At 38.8% G+C, this 23,880-nt stretch overlaps 2 protein-coding genes across 8 annotated transcripts in view; both read left to right on the top strand.

Annotated features, from left to right (window-relative positions):
* The first annotated feature begins 13,022 nt into the window (after positions 1–13,022).
* On the top strand, positions 13,023–16,963 carry LOC306763145 (gap junction beta-1 protein-like). 2 transcript variants are annotated; one of them, XM_079249864.1, is made up of 2 exons: positions 13,023–13,161; positions 14,034–16,963. In XM_079249864.1, the coding sequence occupies exon 2, from the start codon at positions 14,048–14,050 to the stop codon at positions 14,873–14,875; it is 828 nt and encodes a 275-aa protein (XP_079105990.1). In that variant the 5' UTR covers positions 13,023–13,161; positions 14,034–14,047; the 3' UTR covers positions 14,876–16,963. The 2 variants fall into 2 exon arrangements, with proteins under 2 accessions (XP_079105990.1, XP_079105989.1); XM_079249863.1 differs by lacking the exon at positions 13,023–13,161 and adding an exon at positions 13,673–13,764.
* A 507-nt stretch (positions 16,964–17,470) lies between these two features.
* LOC306763088 (gap junction alpha-3 protein-like) overlaps positions 17,471–23,880 on the top strand; it is a 50,437-nt gene continuing 44,027 nt past the window's right edge. For 2 of the 6 annotated variants that reach the window (XR_013771516.1, XR_013771517.1), the window contains exons 1-3: positions 17,471–17,805; positions 18,684–20,557; positions 20,958–21,005. Coding sequence is in view for 1 of the 6 variants with exons in the window: in XM_079249774.1 (XP_079105900.1) it covers positions 18,708–19,793 (1,086 nt within the window). In the remaining 5 variants the exon portion in view is untranslated. The other 4 variants (XR_013771513.1, XR_013771514.1, XR_013771515.1 and 1 more) reach the window with 4 other exon arrangements.

The following is a 23,880-nucleotide window of genomic DNA, read 5'->3' on the forward strand; positions in this document are numbered from 1 at the left end:
ACATGCTGCTGGTAGCACTTCTGCACCATGGCGCCCACATGTTCTTTGCATAGCTTTGGCACATAGGCCACGTGTGTTGGCACGAGGTAACTTACGTGTGTCTTAAAACATTTTGGTTGTTAGAATACTTAATTTTGCCTTTGTAGACCACATAATACATTTTTTACCTAAATTATTACTTAGTGATTTGTTCATTTTAACATATTGGCTTAAAAAATACACAAATCCTCAGAAACAATTTTTAAAAAACTTTATTGCAATAAAACCAGCAAACACTCTTTACTGTTTAGTAAGATGACAAAAAATTCAGATGTATGGAAAGAAATCAATGTCTATCCACCATCTCCCACTTATATGTTGGGAGAAATGTTTTATTAAATTCCAACCATTATGCAGTTTTATGGTCGATCAATGAAATATTGTCTATCAAACAAAAACTGGGGGAGAATTAGTCTGCACTTTGACAGCAGCAATCTGATCTGCTGTCTCAACCCTCACACGCACACAACATTGGAACTTACATTATGTACACAAATGAATTTATTTGAAAAATATTTGGTTACTAAAATAATCATGTTTAAAATTGAATGGGAATTAAGCAAGTGGAGAGACTGTTACCAATGTACTCCTAATTCTGTGAACAGACTGTTATAATACTTGGATCAATAGATGATAGCTTCAGTCTTGGATCTGTTCTGTTGTCATGGCAGCACGCTAAGAACCTTTGGTGCAAAGTCTCAGTTTACACATTATGCAGAATGTATAGGCAGAGACATTATCCTTGGCTCTGTGATCTCACTGGCAGGATCAGATCATGTAGTGTTCACAGGGCTGTAAAAAGAAAAGAAACTCTGTAACCTGGAGTGCTGCTTCCGCTTGGAGTCAGCTTCATTTGAAAGTGCAGATCTGAAACTCTCACAATTTTGTTGGTGATGTACTGTGAAAAGCAAGAGGTATGATGCGTTATATGTAATGACACCATTGTCAAATTTTCCTAATTTACAGATAAGAGTATAATTAGCAATTAGGTTTACTGGAAAATTCTTCTGTGTATCACTAGAGGGTTCATGAACAGTTTGAGAACTATGGCTCTAATGCTTTGTTGTCCTTGTTTTTGTTTTTTTTTCAGTGGTGTGCGTTATTTCTTTAGCATAGACTTAGCAGTTAACTAAGTGTGTTTAATGCTAGGTCTATTGTCTTTAGTTGATTGAAGTTTTTTTTTTTTTTTATTAGTATCAACTTTTTTGCTTTGAATTATTTTCATATGATTTATGATTTTATTGTGATTTTGCCATTTGTGTAGTCTTTTATGCTTTTTAACACCATCTGTAATGCTTCCAATGTTTTATGTAAGCACTTTGAATTGTCTTGTACATGAAAGGCGCTATACAAATAAACTTGCCGAAGCACAACAATCTAGAAATGGTTCACACAAGTGACAGTTCACATTGACTGGTTTATGTCACAATCTTTGATGTGTTAAACCATTTGACAAAAGTAACACAATTGTGTTAATGAGAGCCACTTAAATGGGAGTTTGGCTGTATTTTATGCACTTAACACTTTACTGCTTAAACAAAAGATGCAAAACATGGAACTTTTAGAGCTTGTGCAGCACGCCATAACACATGTCTAGTAGAGCATTTGCAGTGATTCAACTACCAACTGCATATTTAAGTGTTAGTACAATTTTAGTTTGAGTTAATGCAATATTTTTTTCTCTTTAAAGTGAGCCATGTGGTTTATCTGCAGCAGCAGTCAGATAATTGTTTTTTTTTTTTTTTTAAAGAATGAATAAATTTTGTGATTAGTTTTCAGTCTGAGGTTATTTGTACTTTTTACTGACATTTATCAAAGAAATAAAATGCATTTCACTGAAGCTTTTTTCTGCTTGTCCACCAGGCCTACAAAGAAGTCCACAGCATCTTAAATTCGCCTCTTTCTGCCAGCTTGTGCAGTAATATTGCAAAGGCTTTAGATGAGAAACATCAACAAATTTTGAAGCTTTCAGCTTTATTGAAGGACAGCACTGTCGGTAAGTCACAACTAAATCATGTTGCTTTCGTTGCCAATTTGAGAGAACATAGCTTTCACTCAAATCCGGACACATTACTAACCAATCAGAAGTTGATTTGGGTTTGGAAAACATTTCATTGTGAGAACCAAATCTAGTCTAACCTAGACTTATACCAGACTGCACATGTGTACAGCTGCTTATCATGGGGCTTTGTCCATGTTGGGGGAGTACTTTTATTGTTTACATCAGCTCTTAAGATTTCTCACTGGTAGGCTTTGTTAAAGGGGCGCTGTGTAAGAATTACTCCCATCTAATGTTCTTTGAAATGAATGAGGCATTCTAGTTCCACACCATTTTGAATGCCTTTTACAACAACGGTCGCCATAGTGTATCAAAAAGTTGTCTCCGTGCTGTGTATTTGTTCTGCTCAGCCACTGAAACAGGTTAATGTACTGTGCTGGCAGGAATTGCCTAGTTTAAAAAGTTCATGGCATGGAGATGATTTGCAAAACATAATTCCAACCTCTGCTGTCCAATAAGTAGCCTGCACAGCACAGACACTAAACATACACTCGTTTGGTGTAACTTTTCGCAGCTTTCATTGTTGCCTTAAACATTGGCTTTCAGTGGGAGTAAAGCTGGACAAAAACCAGGTAAAAAGGCTATATAAGCTGCATTTACTGTGACTAAAAGTGTTTACCGCCAGCAGTGAAAGCCACTGAATCCACATAAAAATACACTTCTGTACAAAAGAAAATGATACCACACAGGTGAGTGAGCTTCCGCAGGACCACAAACAGATCGTGCGCAGAAAACATTATCTACTGTCTAAAGAAATTTGATACAAATATAAGTTTTTTTTAAAAAACTTTACCAGGAGATGAAACACTCGCTCTCCACCAAGGAGCAAACAGTTTGTTTTTTTTTGTTTTTTTTTACTGTAGTGTTACGTTAGCAACACCGAGTAATTCACGGGAACGCACATAACTGAACAGGCTGAATCTACTGTCATTGCATTATTTCTAAGTTGCATTACAACCTAAAATTGATCCACTGCTCTTTATAAGTTTAACAAGTTATATGCGATCTGAACTTTAGGAATAAAGGTGGTGACTGGATAAAAACTTTTCATCAGGACATTTAAAAAGTTTTTTTTTTTCTGTCCAGTGTGGTTTTTCATGGCATTTTAGTAATTAATGGAAAATTATTCTGCAATGAAGTGTGGAACTGCAACATGATTACCCAGCAAGCAATCCTATTATAATGATCCGTGTCATATTAAGACTGTGATGCTGTAACAAGCAGGTTGCCAGTTCGAATTCATGAATAAATAATTTAGCAAGTTATTGATATTAACACTGTGGTTATTAATGTATGGAGTTATTGTTTTACGCAGGATACCTTGTCTCAACCCTTCCCCATTAACCATCCTCTTAAGGCTGTGAACCTATGGGAACTGCCATACAGTTATGCAGCCTATGATAATGAGCGACACTGTATCAAAACTGAATGAAAAAGGTTCGAATTAACGTATTCTCCTACAACTTATCATAAAAATAATTCCGAATGGAGGTTTACATGAAACGCGTCCTTACTTAATTCCTCTTTAGAGCGGCGGGTTGGGAAGGGTTCTGATTGGACAGAGGGTGCATGTGACATAACGTATATCGGAAATAAACCAAAGTTCGCGCACTGCTTCTCGTCCTTTCAGTTGTAACTTGCATAAAAAACTGCATAATCAGTACCAGTTTCCCCACTATTTTTTATTGTAATTTTGAAGTACCAGCTCAACACAAGCATACTGCTTCACTTTTTGCAGCAACTGAGAAGGAGAAGAAAGATAGACCACCAAGCACGGGAAGTAAAACAACACGCAACATCAGGACAGGACAAGGTAACGAGCATGCACGGAACGACCGGAATTAACTTAGAACGGAATCAAGGTTTACATGACAGAGGAATTAAATAGTTCGGAATTAAAATGCGAATAAACCAGGGACTTACATCGGAACTAAGTTTAATTCCGAATAGAAAATTGCATTAGGAATTAAGTCTTTACATGATCATTTTTCATCAGTTTAAATCGGAGTTAACTTTTATTCAGAATTAATCACAAATTAAAACTCCCTTGTAAACATAGCAATTGTTCCATTAAACATGTTATAAAACAAACATACAAGAGAGAAAAGTCTTTATTGGGATAAGCCCACATGAGAAGCACAGTGTCGTTCTGACTTCAAGATGATACTGGTTTACAACTTTGATATTTACAAGCTTCCCAACAATGATCACTTTAAATCTCGTACATCAGTATGACGTAGTGTTTGACGTAAGTTCATACTCCTGTTAAAAATGTAAAAACCACAAATCATGACTTGCATAATTATTTTACAAATGGATGGGTGCAAAACTGAGTCTACAAACCAGCAGGCTGCAACTACACCTCTAAGGCAAGTATTAATAATGATTCTGTTTTTGTTGGGTTTTTTTCCCTTTTGTGTGTGTTTACTGTAGAAGTTGTAAGTAGTTATACACTTTGGAGAACAAAGTAAATTTAATCAGGGAATCCAATGAGATACCTGGTTTTATACGTTTTCCACACTCTTTATACCTCTCTGGTCTCATTGTAATACTTGCTTGTCTCCAGTTCATTTAATTCAGTTCACTTCAGCTTTATTTGTATAGCGCCAATACATCAATGTTGTCACAGGACACTCTACATACACATAATTTCAAGCCTATTCATACATAGCCTATAATAGAAACCAACTGATTGCATCAAATCATGACTTCAATCCAATCCCCCATCCTGAGTGTGCACGAGGCGGCAGTGGGAAGGAAAAAAATCTCTTTTAACAGGAAGAAAACCTCCGGCAGAACCCAGCTCAGGGAGGGCAGTCATCTGCCTCGACTGGTTGGGCTGGAGAGGACGGGACAGACAGAACAACATGTACAACTGCACTTATTCAGGAAGACCTGCGGAAAAAAGGAGAAATAATTTGGAGATGGCAATACTGTCACATTATTTATACATTATTACATTAGAGAAATGGAGAAAAGGTACTTGCATCAGGTGACGTCCCCATTGCTACATAAGTAGTAAGAGAATCATGATTTTTTTGCCTAGAATTGAGATCATGATTCTGTCATAATTTTTTTCCAATTTAAATATTTATTGCACGTATTACCGGCACATCAACGTTGCAAAACCTGACACTGAACATAAAAACAATAGATGTCTTTCTTGTCTTCTCTTTCACACAAAACCTTTGAATAATTTTAATAGTAACATTTTTGAACAATATTTTTTAAAATAGAAACAATAGGAGGGTTGAACATGAAGCTAGAAATTTCACACCGCAGTCCTTTGGTTAATTTTGATATTCTGACATTTAACAATGGAGGACAAAAGTGACTTATGCAATGTGGGTCTAAAGGTATTCAAAATCTACTTTTTTAAAGTAATAGCCTATTTCAATGGTAAAAAAAAACAAAAACAACAGAAAAGAGTTTATTCATAGTACTAAACATATTTATGGTGGTTTTGACTCACCTTTTGTTTCTCAGAAGGTTATTCCTCTCTCCTACAATGTTCATCACATTACACGCATATGGCAAATTATGCAAATTAGGCCATGATGTCATTTAGCAACTTTTAGAACAGCTAATTGCTACTTTCTTTACTTTGGACCAGCAAAGAGACCCAAAAGAGACACTTTGGCAGAGTTACTTCTTTTGTTGTTTGTTTGTTTTTTGTAGTTTTCTTACTTTTGGTTTGTTTTTAGCCAAAGTAAAACATGAACATATTTTGGCAAAAACATAACTTTTTAAACTACTTGCTGGACAGTTTAAACTGGACATTAACAATCTAAAAAATAGACCAAACAGAGAAAATAGAAATGATGTTGGTTTACACACCACTCTGTAAGCCTGGCTGGGATCAGCGGCGGATTTGCACATGCACTATTCATTTTGACTGTGCACACAGACTTGTGCAGGTGTCCTCTCTGCTCCTCTGACCGGCTGTGGGTGCTTTATGATGGGGAGAGACTCCCACTGCTTGTTCGTGACAGTAACTGCAGAACAATATGGGCTTCCAAATCAGTTGCCAGAACACCAGAAACGTCTCCAATAACTACAGTAAAAGTTGCTATATTTGTCACTAGTCGCTTTTAACTAAAAAAGTCACCAAGGGGGGTTGGAAAGCCGCCAGATTTAGAGAGAAAGTAGCCAAGTTTTTTCCTACGAGCTGGCATCTGCATCACATGGTATAAGGATCCGCCGTTGTCATTTGTTGAGGGAGAAAGAGGGAGCACTTGTTTTTATGCAGGTGGTGTCCCAGTTCAAAATGCGGTTCATTCGTGTTTTGTTTTAATCGTCGTCATTTGAAAATTAGATCGTATACAAGTATGAATTGAGATTGTAAATTTTTTTTTAACAATTAATTGTGCAGCCCCACTGGACAGTTGGGTCCCGTACATGCAGACTCCAACTCAGGAGATGCTCATATCCTAACTATAAGAATCATGAAAAAGGAAGGTTTTCAGCTTGATCTTAAAGATGTGGAGGGAGTCTGCCTCCCGAACCCACAGTGGGAGCTGGTTCCATAAGAGAGGAGCCTGATAGCTTAAGGGTCTTCCTCCCATAGTACTCTTCAAGACTCTGGGAACCACAAGTAAACTTGCAGTCTGAGATTTAGGTCTCTCTCTCTGTGCCAGTAAATCTCCTTTGAAGCCGTGAGACATATTGTCATCAGATGAACATGTTGAGTGAACATAGTGCAAATGCATAGCTGGCCTTTTCATAGTGAAGGCTGCAGTACAGTTACTAGGCAAACTTCGCAGTTGCATCTTTTGACACTTGCATCTGTGTATCTGTATAGAATGTATTAATTTCATAGTAATAGATGTTGCCAATGGTGACCTATTTTTACTTGTCACTTTAATGATTAATTAGCAATTTTTATGCACTTTTATATGATTATTTTTAGGAATAAATTTACTATGGTGCAGTTTGATTTTCAAAACCTTGACTGTTTTTATAGTATTTTTACCTACTTTTTCATTTTCTAAATTGGTATTTTCAGCTATTCTGGAAATTTCTCTGTTAAATATTTATTGTTGTGATATTTTGATTCTGTTCACCTGTGTGGAATTACTACCTCATTCCAAAAATTAAAAAAAAGCCACAAACTTGTCTAAAACTCATGCCAGTTACACTCTTAACACTCATTTCCCGACAGTGTTTTTTTTTTTTTTTTTAACTTCTCTAGCAAAATAAAATTTTATTAAGAGGAATACTTGAAATGCAGCTTGAGTTAACTTTCTTTTCTCACCTTCCTGGTTTCTACAGAATCACAAGTGAGTGTACGGTCTGCTGTCAATGGAGTGAAAACAAAAAACCTTAAGCTGCAGAAAGTCAAAGGTGTCATGATGACGGATGTCCTGAAGTTTGGCCCAATGTTGCAGAACTCACTAATGGCAAGCTCGATTGCAAGAGCAGTCCAAGTCCTTGGAACAGCCCGGTCCCATGAGCAGCCCAAACTATTCTTCAAGCCCCAGCTTTCTGTAGTGCAGCAGGGCGACATGTCAAACACTTCCTGTCATTTAAATCCAGAACAGGGTGTCTCTGAGGAAAAAAGCCAACCAAGCATTGTGTGTGTTCCTGAAACTACTCAAAGTCACAAGATCAGTGAAGACAAGCCACAAATACTCCTACCTCCCTTACAAGCTGTATTTCCAGTGGTCAGAAAAACTAACCCAATAATGATCTGGGGATGTGACCGTGACAACCAGGTGCAACACCAAAAACAAACATCCTCCCAACTGCTGCGCTTCCTCAGAGCAAAAGCTACAACCAAAGGTGCACTGGAGGTCACAGTTTTGGATTGGACAAAAAGTATTTATGAAGCAAACAATCCAGATTCACCACAACGACTGTCACCTACCTTTAAAACACAAAGCTACCAGTTCAGACATGTGGCTGCAAATGACCTGATGGATGCTCTGGCTCCTAAAACACTGCATGCAAACATGGAAAACCAAGCCCCAGTTTTCAGAGTGAAAAGAGTGGAGTCAAATAGGTCCTTGATCTACAGGTGTGTGATTGCGTCAGAAACCGAATTGTGGGATATTGGAGACATCTTCACAGAGGCATTACAGGAGGACTGTTCGCTCAAAGCATTGGGACCTGAGGACAACAGAGACAATCTCTCTCAGGTGGAGGACTCCAGCGTAAACACAGATCAGAAAACCCAGATGCTGCAGTTCACACGATCTGAACCAGTGAACAGCTCTGATCCAGAAATAGTAACACCTGACCATGTAAACATCCCTGAGTTCAGGTTCCAAAGGTTTGAAGAGAGTGAAATAGTGGTGTCTCATATCATCAGCCCAGGCAGCTTCTACATTCAGCATGCCGACTCTCTTGAGAAGCTGCAGGTGCTTGTGACATAGTAAGTCATTCAGCATATATATTTTTTTCACTTTTCCATGTTTTTCAGTCTTTTTATTTAGCTTGTTATATTTTTTCTCTTTGTCTTCGTTCTTCTGCATGTTTTTTTTTCCCCCCCCGATCAGCTGCAAAACCAGTCGTTCATACGCAGAGCAGAACTGTATCCCAGACATTGGAACACAAGTCATCGGTTGGTTCCCTCAGAAAGATCAGTGGTGCAGAGCCCAGGTCATGAGAATATGTGGAGTAAGCAGAGGTGGGTTTAGTTTAGCATAGAATGATATTGCAAAGTCAAACCTCTAGATGGTAGCAGTGTCACTTTGCCTGACTGTGGCCACTTGGGAGTTGCAGACTTACTTGTTTTGTCTTGTTTGATGCAAGGTAACAATGACAGGAATGGTGCCAGGAGTGAGACATCCATCAAGGTGGAGGTTAAAAGGCTGGACTATGGCGACTCTGCTTGTCTGTCACTATGTAATATAAAGAATCTCCCTCCAGAAATGACTGTTCTACCACTTCAGGCTTTACAGGTTTCCCTGGCAAATGTGAGTTGTTCACTGCTGTAACCCTAATGATGATGTTTAGTTTTAGTCTTCCGCATGCATGCAAATTTGTATATCGTGTGTTACTAGCAGATCAATATCTGTGAGACTTTCTGTGATCTGCATTCACAGTTTGCATACATGGAAATCCTTGATAATCTCTGTTGTTAATATAGACTTAATTACTCACATTTGCCCACTTGATTAGTCACGGCTTTATCTTACACTTTGTGACGGAAATTTATTATCTCAGTTCATGGCATTTTGTGTGTTTCCTCTCCCCCAGGTGACGCCTGTTAATGGGAAAGATTGGTCTGAGCAGGCAGTCGGTTGGTTCAAAGCTATGGTGCACAACAGGACGCTCTATGCAAGACTATACCCACAGGGTCCCATAGTTTCAGTTGAACTATTCCTGGAAAAGGGAAAACTAGGAGCGATGAGGTACACAAATGTGTCTTCATAAATGCCAAAATTAATGGTTAACAAGACACATGAAGTCACATATATCAACGTATTCTGAATGGTTTACCTTAACCCAGTGACTCCAAATGCTTAAGTGGATTGTACAGTGAGAGCACAGTGAGACCTGTAACTAGTTCTGTCCTTTTTTTCAGGAGGGGGGCATCAGTATCTTTGAGACTAGCTCAAAATGGACACGCGAAACATAACAAACTGAAGAGTGTTGGTCTCATGAAAAAAAGTAAGCGATGTTATTGTCCTTCCTGTGTTGTGAATTGACTGAATCCTTATGCAAAGTAGTTAGGACATTTTCTAAAAAGCAACAAAATCTTACATCTATCGTTTGTTCAGGGTTCAACCTATTTAACAAACAAAGCATCTGAGTTTAAACTCCTTATTTAACCACTTAGATTACTAGAAAAAAAAATGTCACAAGAACACCAGAAAAAAGTTGTCAGAGGCAAATAAAGATGATTTTATTGCACATATGAGAACAAACAACATTCTGGAAGACTATAATAAACAGATTACTCGGTAGCAGATGAAGGTGGGTATAAAAGAAGCATACGCCAAAAGCTTCATAATTAATAAAGTTTGGGTTGTGGCTTGCCACTCTGTGCTAAAACGCTGCCAGTTTAGTTAAAAACAAATATGTACCAAGTAAATGGTGATAATTATGCTTTGCCAGATTGCAATGGTCTTGGTCCTCATCTGCTCAGCTTGAAGAACAAGGCCTGAAACCACTATTGATAGGATGTGTATTTGACCTCCAAGCGCACAGACCGTACCACAAGAGAAATCATTTAAAAAAAAACACTGATTAAAAAATAGCCCCACAGTCTCAAGACAGGAATACCCTAGAAAAGTATTACCACTCAACACAGTCCACCACTGCATCTAGAAATGTAACCTGAAACTGAATTGCACAAGAGGATACCATGTGTCAGAAATCCTGCTGAGTTGTCAGATAGACAGAAAGATGGTGGACAAGTGTTGTGTGATTGTTGAAAGACATGTATGTCTTTATACCAAAAGATAAATGCAACCACCTGAGCAGTTGTCAAAAGAAGCTGCTAAAGTCAGAATGTGGTGTTGATGAGGTGCTTCAGTTATAATTAGCTGCAAAACTGTGAAGGAAGATTGATGCCAAGATGCTTTGAAATTTTTGGAACATAGTACTAAATAGGGAAGTATATGTGTATTACCTGATTGTGCTCTACATGCAACAGCATAGCTTCATAAACACAAACATATGTGATTGACCTTTTGTGTCTTTTGGAAAATGTACATCACACCATGAAGCATGGACTCAGAAGACATTGAATAGAGATTGATAAGCAGCTGAAATCATGTATTAAACGACCAGACACAAATTTACCTGCATAACTGCAAAAAGAAGTATACTTAGTTATACCTGTGTTAAATTTGTAAAGTGTGGTGCTGTCATCAAATTATATATTTGCTTATTTTATTTATTTATTTTTATTGGAACAAATTTGGGCTGTAAAAAGCTGAAAATCATTTAGTTTGAATTAAAGGTTCAAATAAATGACTGAGATGCACAAGTTAGTTTTGTTGCACTTTGGAAAACTTATCTTGAAGTGCAGCTTGACCAGACATGGTGTTTTAGCCTGTGTGAAGTTAACTCATCATTGTTTTACACCTTTTTTTTTTTTTTTTCTTGGCAGGCACTGTTCAACTTTTAGCACGAAAACAGGAATCTGACTGGGAGAAATACCTCATCTCATGCTACACTCAAATTAAGAAGTAATCCAGAATGCAGACGAGTGTTGATTAGTTTGTCTAACAACTGACATGTGCCAAAGGAAACTAAGCTGACTAGTGGGTCCTTTTCAGATGGATAGACTGTAATGTTAATAATCTTTGCCACAGCTATCAAAACATAAGGCAACACATATTTTATGGACCCTGTTTTCTGCTCATATATATAGCTACACACAAAACAGTGACTAGAATAGAAATATTTACAATATGTTGGACAGGATATAATTGAAAAGTAAGTCCACTGTATTGTAATGTACCGTATTGACTAGACCTTAAGTAATCAGATCTGTGATGTAACTTTGTTTTACAATTCAACAATAACTTTACAGCTTTTCATTGTATTTGAGCTCCTTTTGACAAAGATGGGAAGTTGTGAGGTGCTCCTCATAGATGGTGGTTTTTTTTTTCTACATTATACATTTGAAATTCTTGTTGATACGCCCTGACAGATGCCTCTACACTCCTCATCTGCCTGAGGTGCATTTAAGAAACTACTGTAAAAGTCCTCCCTGATGGCAGCAGGGGTGCAATATCTGGATCATGGGAGAAGTGATGATGTATAATTAAGCTAAATGAAAAGCACCCTGGGAAATGTTTAAATGCTAATTATTCCAGCTAATGGACTGCATCAGTTTATTCATGACATCCTCTTCATTAAGTGATCCTTAGCTTCTTTTATTTTCTATAAATATTAGGTCTTTCTTTTTTCTTGTTTTATCTTTTTTTTTCTTCCTCCATTTATGCATCACATTACTTTGGTTGATACTGAGTTCTTGAACAATGGAAGATTTATTTTCACATATGCATGTTTGTTTTCCAAATAAAAATGTTCTCTTGTGCACAATACATGCTATATGCTTCTCATCTGTTCCTCCCGTGGATTTGATGTAAATGAGGTTTAGTTCATTCAAAGAATTGCAAAGCCACGCAAACCCTCCCACAACATTTGTCAGAAGTGACGCAGAAGTACTCATTATACATTAAAGTGCTTGTAGGTCATTTGAACATGCGTGACAAACGGACGCTTTGTTTATCCACTTGGATTCAGTTTGTTACTGTAAATGATTTGTTTCTGCTCTTGGATTTCTATCAAAACCAGCTGTGAAACATCACTGGATAGCATTATTAAGATAATGACATCATTGGACTGTGTATTTGAATGACTGAGGGCAAGTTGATCCATCGTTCACATCCAGTTCACGTCCTGAAATGGCTGGGAGATTGTAGACAATCCTAAAATTAAATTACTTTTAACCTATTTGCCAATATGCTTCATCAATTTCCCCAGCTTGTTAATCTATTGATGACAATTTGAGCAATAAAGAAGGTAATGTACATAAAAAACTGTTTACATGCTGTGTCAAAGTGAGTATTTGCATTTAGTGGCATACTCTATAGAAAAGCAGCATTCAAATTTATGTGTTTACAGAAAAACTCTAACATTTGAGCAGAGTAACATTTAAATAAACCTTACAATATTTGAACAGCTGTGTATTTCTTAAGATGCATTTGCCAACCTGTTAGTGACTCAATGGCAGTGGTTCAGGTCAAAAGCTTCCTTCACTTCCCTGTCCTGCCAAGCACAATAAATAATGTGGCAGGCTGAGGCCTTTTGTGTCCACACAGATTCCTTCTTTTGCCCGGGGTAGGCGGAAATCGAGGCATTTGATCTGAATTCTAAAGAGTCTTGTTGCAGCCCAATAAAGGGCGCCATTGTATGTAAATAGTTTATATAAGAGCATATGACTGCTACGGTGCAGGGCAGTGGCTAGTGGCGGAGGAATGATTTGCATTTTCCTAACGCGTGGTGTTCTCAATCCAGCCCTTTGGCTTGCTAAAAAGCACAATATTTTATTCATTTTCTTCCAATTTTGTACACATTTTTGTGTACCACCACAGCTGAAGGTAAAATACATGCTCTATCCTCTTCATTCTTTTTTTATACTAACATTTAGTGTGAATAGGGGTTAGATTTGATGTGTGTGGTGGAGGATGTGCCCCTATGCCTTGACTGTACAAATATTTGACATGCTGCTGGGTCACATAACCATCACCTTTTATAGATGACATGTATTATTTAATATAAAACAAAGAGGGGGGGAAAGATATTTAAACTGAATTTTCTTAAACTATAGAGATTTTTCAGTGGTAAGAATTTTAAAAAGAAAAACTAGGATTCAAGGTTTTATGTTTTCCAGGAGAACTTTTCCAGATGTTGCCTGTCTGTCTGTCTGCTGCTTGGCTGTAGTTCAGTCTTGGGAGTACAGTATTAATACAGAGTAAGCAAATCACGTGGTTCTGCGAATGTTTCGCAATTGGCTTCGATTTCTTGCGTCTTGTGACGGAGCATGGCGGTAGGCCATCGCCCATGCTTTTATACAGCCAGCAGCCTACTTGGCATTTCTTGTTTGTTCCTTACAAATCCAGCTTGATGCTCAGGCCACACCTCAAGATGGTCATCTTTGGACCTGGCGCTGCTTTCGCCGCTTGCACCGCCGGCTGAGCCTGGTAAAGCTCTAAAAACTGTTAAATCAGACAGATTTTTATTAAAATTAACAGGGAGAGTTTATGATGTTCACAGGTTGTAGATTGTTTAACTTGGTAAGTCATTTTCACATATGAAACTTTAAGTAGGAAAACAATATTGAAAGATTTTTTTTTTTTTCGGCTTCCAAAGGTTAGGGTTGACAAATTTGATTAAAATGATGGAGTAATACGTCTGAGATGTATTTTAATTTGATGTTTATGCTTGCTTTTTGGTTTTGTCCTTTTTTCAGACCTGGAGTCGAAGATGAACTGGGGGTCCTTTTATGCCGTGATCAGCGGCGTAAACAGGCACTCAACTGGTATAGGACGCATTTGGCTCTCTGTAATCTTCATCTTCCGTATCCTGGTCTTGGTGGTTGCTGCAGAAAGCGTTTGGGGGGATGAGAAGTCTGGCTTCACCTGCAATACCCAGCAGCCCGGCTGCAACAGTGTTTGCTACGACCAGTTCTTCCCCATCTCGCACATCAGGTTATGGGCGCTCCAGCTCATCCTGGTCTCCACCCCCGCACTACTGGTGGCTATGCACGTGGCCCACCGACGACACATCGACAAGAAGATCATGAAGAGGACAGGCCGCGGCAGTCCTAAAGAGCTGGAACACATTAAAAACCAGAAATTTCAGATCACAGGAGCTCTGTGGTGGACATACATGATTAGTATCATCTTCAGAATCATCTTTGAGGTGGCATTTCTTTACATCTTCTACTTGATCTATCCTGACTTTAAGATGGTGCGTTTGGTGAAATGTGACTCATATCCATGCCCCAACACAGTGGATTGTTTTGTCTCCAGGCCAACAGAAAAGACCATATTTACTGTGTTCATGCTGGCTGTATCTGGGGTGTGTGTGCTGCTCAACCTGGCCGAGGTGGTGTACCTCATAGGCAGGGCTTGCAAACGGTGCGTTGGTGGCTCAGACGATGAGTCTAAAGCAGCCTGGATAAGTCAAAGGTTGTCATCTTATAGGCAAAATGAAATCAATCAGCTGATAGCAGATCATTCTCTCAAGTCAAAGTTTGCTGTGACCAAAAAGAGCCCGACTGAGAAGGGTGAAAGGTGTTCTGCTTGCTAAGACGTCCTCTAGACTAATGAACTTTAATCACACCCATCCATGGTGTACATTCTGCATTAATGATGCTTACACTGTATTTTGGATTGGTGACTGTGTTTTGTCTTTTTATTTATATATCATAAAGTCAATTTCTTATCAATTATAGCTATTTTTATCTATCTATTTTTAGTCTATAGAGCTTTTGGCAAAGGTTTGAAAACCTCCATATTTTACATGCTTCAGCTCATTCACTGTAAATGCCAAATAGCTAATGGTGGTGTGACCAAGCTTGCCTTGATTTGACTATTTAGTTGGGTTTTTTTTAAAGCTTTTGCCATACTATATTCAGTTCTGCACAATATGAGAAGTTAGTTGACAACATGCAGAAAAAACTGTTTTGGCTAAACAAAGCTTTTGTTTTTGTAAAGGTTGCATATTTTCAGCATGACAACGTACTTTCAAAGAGTGCAGTTGTTGAAATCTTGCAGGTGTGGTAGATTTGTGTGCTTCAAAGTTCCAAATTACTGCCAACATAGTTTTATCTACGAGCTGTGAAAAGGGGAAATGAAGTCCAGGACACATAAATCTACAATAGGTGTTGCAAAAAGTTTGCATTGTAGAGCTTGCTTGGAAACCAGCTCTGTTTTTTTTATATCTGTTTGCACATGAATCATGTAGGGGTTCATGTAGAATTATATTACATTTTAAAACAAACAAATGAAAACAGAAAAATATTCATAATAATGATGGTGATTTGTAGTTAATATTTATGCATAGTTTTGTCTGTCTAAATGATTGAAATTGGCAAGGCACAAAAAGCTAAAACGGAAAAATGGAGAACATGTATACATACATATAAACATACATGTACATAAACATCAGTTATAGTCCTTTAGAAAAAGATTATAGAGGTAGTTGAAATGCTGGTTAAGAAGAACTGCTCGTTACTTTAGTTTGGTGTTTCTTTTCTACCACAAAATTTCTACCACATTTCATATTTATTTAAATGAAAGGTAGTACAACTGCAGAAGGGAAAAGCATTTAATTATAGTAATTGCAAATAAAATTAAAGAACAAAGATCACCCAAACAACAAATAGTGCATACTTATCTATATGTGCATGTCAAATTCCCCTGTTTTTGAGTTCTCAAAACCATCCCTGTCCTCAGCCTCCTTTTTCCTACATTTTTTTTTCCCTCTTTGCATTACAGGAATCGGGGACTCAAGGAGCTCTGAGTCTTTCTCTGGTTACTCAACAACAGAATTTCATTATGTACCACTGTCCTTCTCCTCCCATCCCCTTGGCTGGATCACTTCCTTATTTTCAGATCTAGTAATCAGTATTAAGTAACACATTCTTTGTTATTGAGGTGAGAAAATCTCCCCACCCCACTTCCTGTTGGTTTTTAAAACAAAAGAAAAAGCATTGTGGTCAGATTTTGTTGTACATTTATTTATGAAGCTAAAGTTTTATGCACTCACAATGGTTATGTCTGATAGGACAGTGCTTGGAGAAACAAAATAAAATGATTTATGTTAGAAAACCAATGTTTAAAATACTGTCCCAGCTGCGAGGCTCATATTGTGCTAAACTGCAGTGCATGAAGATGGATGTTTTCTCTAAACAAAATGTTACAATTTACTGAACTGTAACAATATGTTATTTTAAGTTTGTTTTTGTGCTCTGAATGATGAATCGTAAACCAATGACAAAAAAATGACAAAAACATTTGCTTGTTTACAGGGTCGTCTTCATTTTTCAGTTCCAAGTACTGTTCATACATCTTATGTCTTTTCTTTGTGAACATTACTTACATCATCGCAGCTGCTGCTTCTTTTCTTGAAGAAAAAAAAAACTTTGAATGGGTTCAGATAAACCTTTGAGGTCGACCACTTTTTATCAGAGATTTACCATTGTCCATAAATCTGCACTTGCATGCTTTAAAATGAGCCTGTGTAGTGCTATTCCACATTTCTTTGGTTCTGAAAATTTAATCTCCAGTAACACTGGTAGATGTTTGCTGCTTGATCATGAAGTTGGCGGCCTTCTTCTGCGTGTTATAAAACAAACAAAAACCATGTGCATAAATGCAAATAAATCAGTTTACATTCAGGTATACAATCCAGATATAATATGGGTTCAAACTAAATACTGTGTACATTATATAATGTAAATAAATAAAGTACTGGATAATTTGATTTTATTTGAAGGTATTTATCATCATCATCATCATTAGTATTCCCAGTTATCCTAAAGGACACAATTTGGTAGTTTCTATATAATCTCGAGTTTCCGTCAATAAAATTTGTCCCCAATTTGAGGACGCCATTGGCTGCATGTCACCAAATCATACCAACCCCCTCCCATTTTCCTTCCTTTTAATGATAGGAGATGGGCCCTTATGCTATATTTAGACCCCAGAGGCACTTGTGGCCAGACAGGCTTAACAGACAACATCATTGGCTGGCTGCCCTGTCGCTCATTGTAGCAGCCGAGGAGATGAGCTTCTGTAGTTTACATTAGAGAGTCTCAGCTGTGCCAAATTTAACCATGGGGGGTAGGAAGGAAGGGAGGAGGGGAAGGGGGTTGACGGAAGGCAGGTTTGACATGGTTGAGTGTGTCCAAGGGTTTTTTTTTTTTGTGCGTGTGTGTGTGTCTGTGTTTGTGTGTTGTGGTCTGTGGAAGAACCGAGGGCCCTTATCCAGGATCCAGATTTCTGCCTGAGTTGAACCTTGAAGACTGAATTTGTGGGTTAGTCGGTGTGGAACTGAGTTTGTTGCTAGCAGGAGTCCACTTTTCCTGTCCATTCAAGGGCATTGCTTTGGGCCCTGAGATTAGCGTTGCACTGAGGCCTGTCTGCTGAGCGGGACGGCCTCATGGACCCTCCGAGAGGTACAGAACTACACCACAGAGGATGTATAAGTTGACAAAGTGGATCCCTCAAGAAAATGTGAGTGTTTCATTTTTATTTGAAAACTTTGTGGACAATGGAACTTATTTGAGAAGTTTCAGTCAGGCTGATGTAGCCAGTAGCTGTAGTGTTTACATCTGTTAGGAAGGAACACAAGCTGCATCTGTCTTCATAATCTTTGGATAATCTCTTCTTAATTTTGTGGGGAATATTATTTTCTCTACTTATATACAATCACAAAATGTGAGGGGTTTCCACACTGAAAGCCCCCCTTGTTTAAAACAACCACCCAACCCATAGTTGTTAAAACATTTGAATGATTTGTTGTATTTGGCTCCAAAGACATCAGATCTGTGGTTACAATTTGTTCTCCCACACAGAAGCGTACCTTGAATTTCCAGCCCTGCTGCTATACAGTAAATCCATCAGAGGCGGAATATATTTATAACATCATCTGTGACAGGAGTGAACAGTAGCTGCATTACTCAACTGTTACTGATTTGTTCTTTTGCCACATCCTCCTAGTGTTTAATTTCACCCCGTGTGGCTCATGTTGCCATGGTTTGGGTCGTGAAGGCCAGGAGCAGTAGAATCATACTAGAACCTGCCTTGTCCCTGTCCACACTTGCCAAATATATACCCTCCTAAAGTAAATATAATCCTGTCTGCATCCATGTGGATAAGACCACTACCTGCTCAGCTGCCTCTGACTCCCTCAGTTGAACACTCGGTTAGCTGCTTGGCTCCTAAAAGACTCATTGGTTCTGGGCTCCATTTGACTTGGTAAGACTTTCTATATTGTAGTCATCAGGGACAATGAAGCTTATTTTAGCCTTTCATTTTAATTTTATAAATTCTCTGTTTATTAAACTCCAAAGATAGTTTTTTTTTAAAACTCTTTTTCAATGTGTCCTCAGTCAAAGATCTGACGTCACACAGCAATGGGGGACTGGAACCTGCTGGGAAAGCTCCTAGAAAAAGCTCAGGAGCACTCCACCGTAGTGGGGAAGGTGTGGCTCACTGTCTTGTTCATCTTTCGCATCCTGATCCTGAGCGCTGCAACAGAGAAGGTGTGGGGCGACGAGCAGTCGGGCTTCATCTGCGACACCAAACAGCCTGGTTGTGAGAATGTATGCTACGACATTACCTTCCCCATCTCCCACGTCCGCTTCTGGGTGCTGCAGATTATCTTTGTGTCAACACCCACCTTAATCTACCTGGGACACATCCTCCATCTGGTACGTATGGAGGAAAAGCAGAAAGAGAGAGCGAAAGACAAGGAACATCACTCAGACAAGCAGGCCCTCATTATGAATGCTAAGCAGAAGAAAGCTCTCATAAGGGACGATAAAGGACGGGTGCGTCTGCAGGGGGAGCTCTTGCGCACATATGTCTTCAATGTGATCTTTAAGACACTCTTTGAGGTGGGCTTTATTGTGGCTCAGTACCTGTTGTATGGTTTTGAGCTGAAGCCCATGTATACATGTGACAGACCACCATGTACCAATGTGGTGAACTGCTACATATCCCGCCCCACAGAGAAAACTATTTTCATCATCTTCATGCTCGGAGTGGCCAGTGTGTCTTTGCTCCTCAACCTCATCGAGGTCTATCACTTGGGCTTTACCAAGTGCCGCCAGGGTATCACCTTCAGGAGGAATCAGCTGGCCCCTGAGAATATCTCCAAAGAGCCCAGCGTGGTTGCAGTGCCACTGGTGCCAAGCTATGATGACTTCTTCCAAGGGCACCGCCAGGTCCAGCCTGCCTATCCACCTGTACCCAGCTACAACCTCACCCCTCTGTCTGAGGGGACAGACTCCTCCTTCCATCCCTACCATAGCAAGGCAGCTTACAAACAGAATAAGGACAACTTGGCGGTGGAAAGGAGCAGCAGCAAGCCGGAGGAATTTGATCTGAAAGGAAAGAAGGGAACGGGATCAGCTCCTGGGTCGCCCACACAGGCAAGGCCCGGTCACGGTGCCAAGCACAGCGGCAACAAGACAAGAATAGATGATCTGAACATATAAGGGTGGTGGGGGAGTTTTATGTTTCTTGGAGGTCTCTTAAATTGTGAGGGGATCACATGTTGTTTGGAAGTCATCAAACATTCTGAACTGACCCCCCTCTATTAGATGGCTCAGGTTTGACTCATTCCAATGAAGAGGGGAGTAACATTTCAAAGAAGATGCAAGTGTACTGTAACATGAAAAGAGAGATGGGTACAAAAAATAAATCTGAAGAACTTTCCTTTTATCCTGACCTATTTTCCTTTACTTGGAACTTTTTGGCTTTCACTTCAGAACTCCAGCATATTTCTTTACAGTACAAAAATTGTGAAACATAATATTTATCATTAAAGGTTGATTCGTATTGGTAGTTTCTGAATCATGGCTTGTGTATGGTATGAATCTTTCCACTGCTCAGTAAAAGGTCTGCTCAGGTTTACATTGAGCTTGTCTTCTATTCTTTAAATGTGTGAAATTTTCTGGAAATCCAATGCAGGGACATGTTCAGTACTGACCTGAGCTCAGTTAAAGAAATGAGATAGGGTGAATAGTTAAATTTATCTTCCTTTAACTGTGTTGAGGTCATCATCAAGCATAGTTCACTTGCTTAGACTTGAAGTGATGAGTTGTGCAATACGTGACAACAAGTTGGACACTGGAATAACTGTTACTAAATCCAGATCGTGCCTCCAAAGAAATTGCACTGGTGTCAGAAGTTCCAGCATTTGTGCTGTCTTTTTTTTTTTTTTGTTTTTATTTTTCTGACAGCCATCAAGAGCATAATTGTAAGCACATTTTTGGTTTATCCTTGTTCATTTGTGTATTTGTGTTTGTTTCCTGTAAGGCACTTGGTGACGGCCATGTTTGTTGAACTGCTTGAAATAAACCTGTCTTAAGTTTGCACAACGAGCAATTTGTTTAAACCCCCCTCGACTCTTTAAGGGGAGAAGGAGAACCATTTTAAAAGGTAGACATGTTGCAGCTGTTATTTAATATTCCTGAAACAGATAACTCAAGGTCAGCTCAGGAATAGTGAAGATACTGTAGCTCAAATGTGCAGTGATGCCTTCAGCTCCTGTATTTAATCCGACATTATCACCTAATGTCTGGTATAGAAACCTGTCAGATGGAGTTTGAGTCATTTGCATTTTGCTCTGTTTAACCATATGTGTCTCACATATGCAGGTGTTGCACTCATCTCTTCCAGGAAAGCAAAGCACACAGACACCTCTGGTATGAAAACCTTGAAATAGCTTGTTTAGGATGAGGGAGCACCCTCATGTCTTTGGAATGGCATGCTTGAAACTTCCTGTCAATGCTTGCTGTGTCAAGGGAAAAGTGAAATGGATTGTCTTGCTATGTAAAAGCTTTTTATTTTCAGACTCTGTCTTTAATTGACTATAGTCTGGGCATATAGACTGGACTTTTGTGTGTTGTCGAGCCAGACATATTATTCTGCACATCCTGCATGTGTCATCAAGAAAAACAAATACCATTTCAACCTGACTGAACAGCCAAAAGTGTTATTTCTAATATATAGCATCATAAATCAGTTTAAAAGAAAGGCCACAAATGAAACTTTCTTTTTTTTCAGTACAATAAAGTGGTCATCTTTGAGAAGAAAGTTCAATGTGTTTTTGAAATGATGACAGATTAAGAGATATGATTTATGCTTTAATCGAGAGCTTTAAAATGAACTCTTTTAAGTTTAATCAGAAGCTTTTGTTGATTTGCACTTTTTTTTTTTTTTTTTTTTAGATATGCGGCTTATATCAATGAACTATGATTCATAATCTGTGACATGAGCCCAAGTGTCTGATGGGCATCAAGTATGGCTCATTATGATCCATTTTGGGGTTTCACAATTAGAATTGATGATACTGCAAATCAAAGCTCTGAAAATTTTTATGTGTCTTTTGATGCTCAACATAAACACACTTCTCACAGAGTGATGTAAGGTAACTTATCACAATCGTGTAATAACAGGTAAAAACAAAAACAAATCAGCATGTCAGAATTATACATATAAAGTACATTTAGTGTTTTTCTTGCAGGTTTCCTTCAGGTAAAATGAGTTTTCTCTTGCATACACCCTTCTGATGTGATTGACTGTAAAATGACACATCTCTCTCTCACCACTCTGAGCCTCTCCTTGGTGAATTTTGAGCATTCTTATATCAACAGTTCATCATATCAACATGTCACAAGCAAACGGTTCTACGTTATCTTTGCGAAATTCTCTGTTATCACACCTAATTCTTGGTTGAATGAGTGACAGGAAGCTTCTCAGTTCCCGAGGCATCAAAGCATCCCCAGTGATTTCTCTCCCCTGAAAGATATCTTGAAACTGCTCTTGATATGTCTGCTGTTACTGCAGCGTGGCCTCCCTGATTAATCTGTCCAGGGCTCATAATTCTGAAATACCTCTCATCTTTGTCTGCATGTTTGTTTGCCAGCTGTTATTTTGCGTGAAAGTTACGGCAAAAGAATTTTCTGGCCTGACTGACATACAGATAAAATCTGCCTGTAGAAGTAGCACTTTAACATCAGCACAAGCAGTTTAATGTGACATTTTAAGGTTATTTAAGATTCTTTTTTTTTTTTTTCTTTTTTTTTTACACTCTTTGTCTTCTTGGACTGAATGTGCTGAGGTGAACAGTGTGAAAGCTACGCAACGTTGTACAATTATGGATTTAATATGAGTGAACTTGTTGATCTCCAAACCACATGTTGGAATCACAAGTGATACCTTTTTTAAGGCCTACAGATTTCTTTTGTCATAATCCACACTTCAATGAAAATTCAGAAGGTAGAGATTGTGCAGCAACACCCTAAACAAAACATTTATAACTAGAATGATCTCTGATTTTCATAGAAGTATGCATATATGATAAGTAACACCTCAGTATTGCTGTATTCTGGATCTTTGTGGTGCAGATGCTTCTCCACCAGTTTACACAGTACTCTACTGCCATCTTCCTTTGCTTCTATCTTCACACTGTCACACAGCTCAAAGTACCTCCTCTTGGAGCTCCATCTGCTGGGCAAAGGATTCATGAGTGACAGACAACTTTTCAGTAGTCGTTCCTAGTAAATCTTTAACTGACTGCTGGATATTACATGATCATGAGTCATTTAATGCTTTGCAGAACATTGCTTGAATTTGAACAGAAAGACTCAGCACCAGATGAGGACTGCAGTACAGGATAAACAGAATAAACTTCAGCGGTTGTCTCTTTCTGAGTCTCTGACTCAAGTATCTGCACTCTTGGGAATGTTTTCCATCACGCTGACACTATGCACCCAACCTGTGAATGTCTGATAAATGACAAAGAGCCAGAAGCCAAGCCTGCCCTTGCACCAAGACCATGCTGCTGCAAGACTTTAGCGTATGAACTATCAGCCAAAGGGAAAGGGTGGGGGGTGGGGGGGCTTCTGATGTCTGCTGACTGAATCAGTCAGCCTGCTTCCAGGCCTGTCACCTCATCACTAACACCATGCTTGTTAAAATCAATGCAGGCTGCACGGCTCCAACTCACAGAGTCGGCAGAATAGAGCGTGGTAAGAGGAGACTCAGGCAGCATGGCAGGGAAATGAACAAAAGTCAGCTGCTGACATGCTTTCTGAGGCAGAAAACGTCATTACGGCCTTGCATCTGTCAGTTCTTATCTTAGCCTCTTTATTGTGTTGTGGGAACAGGCTGGCTGTTTGCTGCCACCATGTGACAGCTCCAACTCCCTGCAAAAGTCAAAACAGTATCTCGCAGAACCTCCAAAGAAAGCTTGTGCTGTTATGGTGATTTAATCAATTCTTTTCACTGCAGTCTTTCAGGCGGCATGGAGAAATTCAGTTGATCATGTGTGGTAGTAAATTTATATTATTATATAAACTATTTAAACGTTTTCTGCCTCCTTCCAGTTTATAAGAGAATGAAAAGTCTTAAATCACTCTTTAAAAAAAAAAAAAAAAAGACATCAGTGTTGGATGAACAACTATCAGGAGTGTTATTGTTGTGACATGTAAATGTGCTTGTGGGATAAACACAAGCAAAGGCTATACTTAATGTTTGATTTGTGTGCACACATTTTGGTTGAGCGTGGCTTACACA

This window comes from Telmatherina bonti, assembly GCF_933228915.1.
Source record: "Telmatherina bonti genome assembly, chromosome: 12".
Taxonomy (NCBI): Eukaryota; Metazoa; Chordata; class Actinopteri; order Atheriniformes; family Telmatherinidae; genus Telmatherina; species Telmatherina bonti.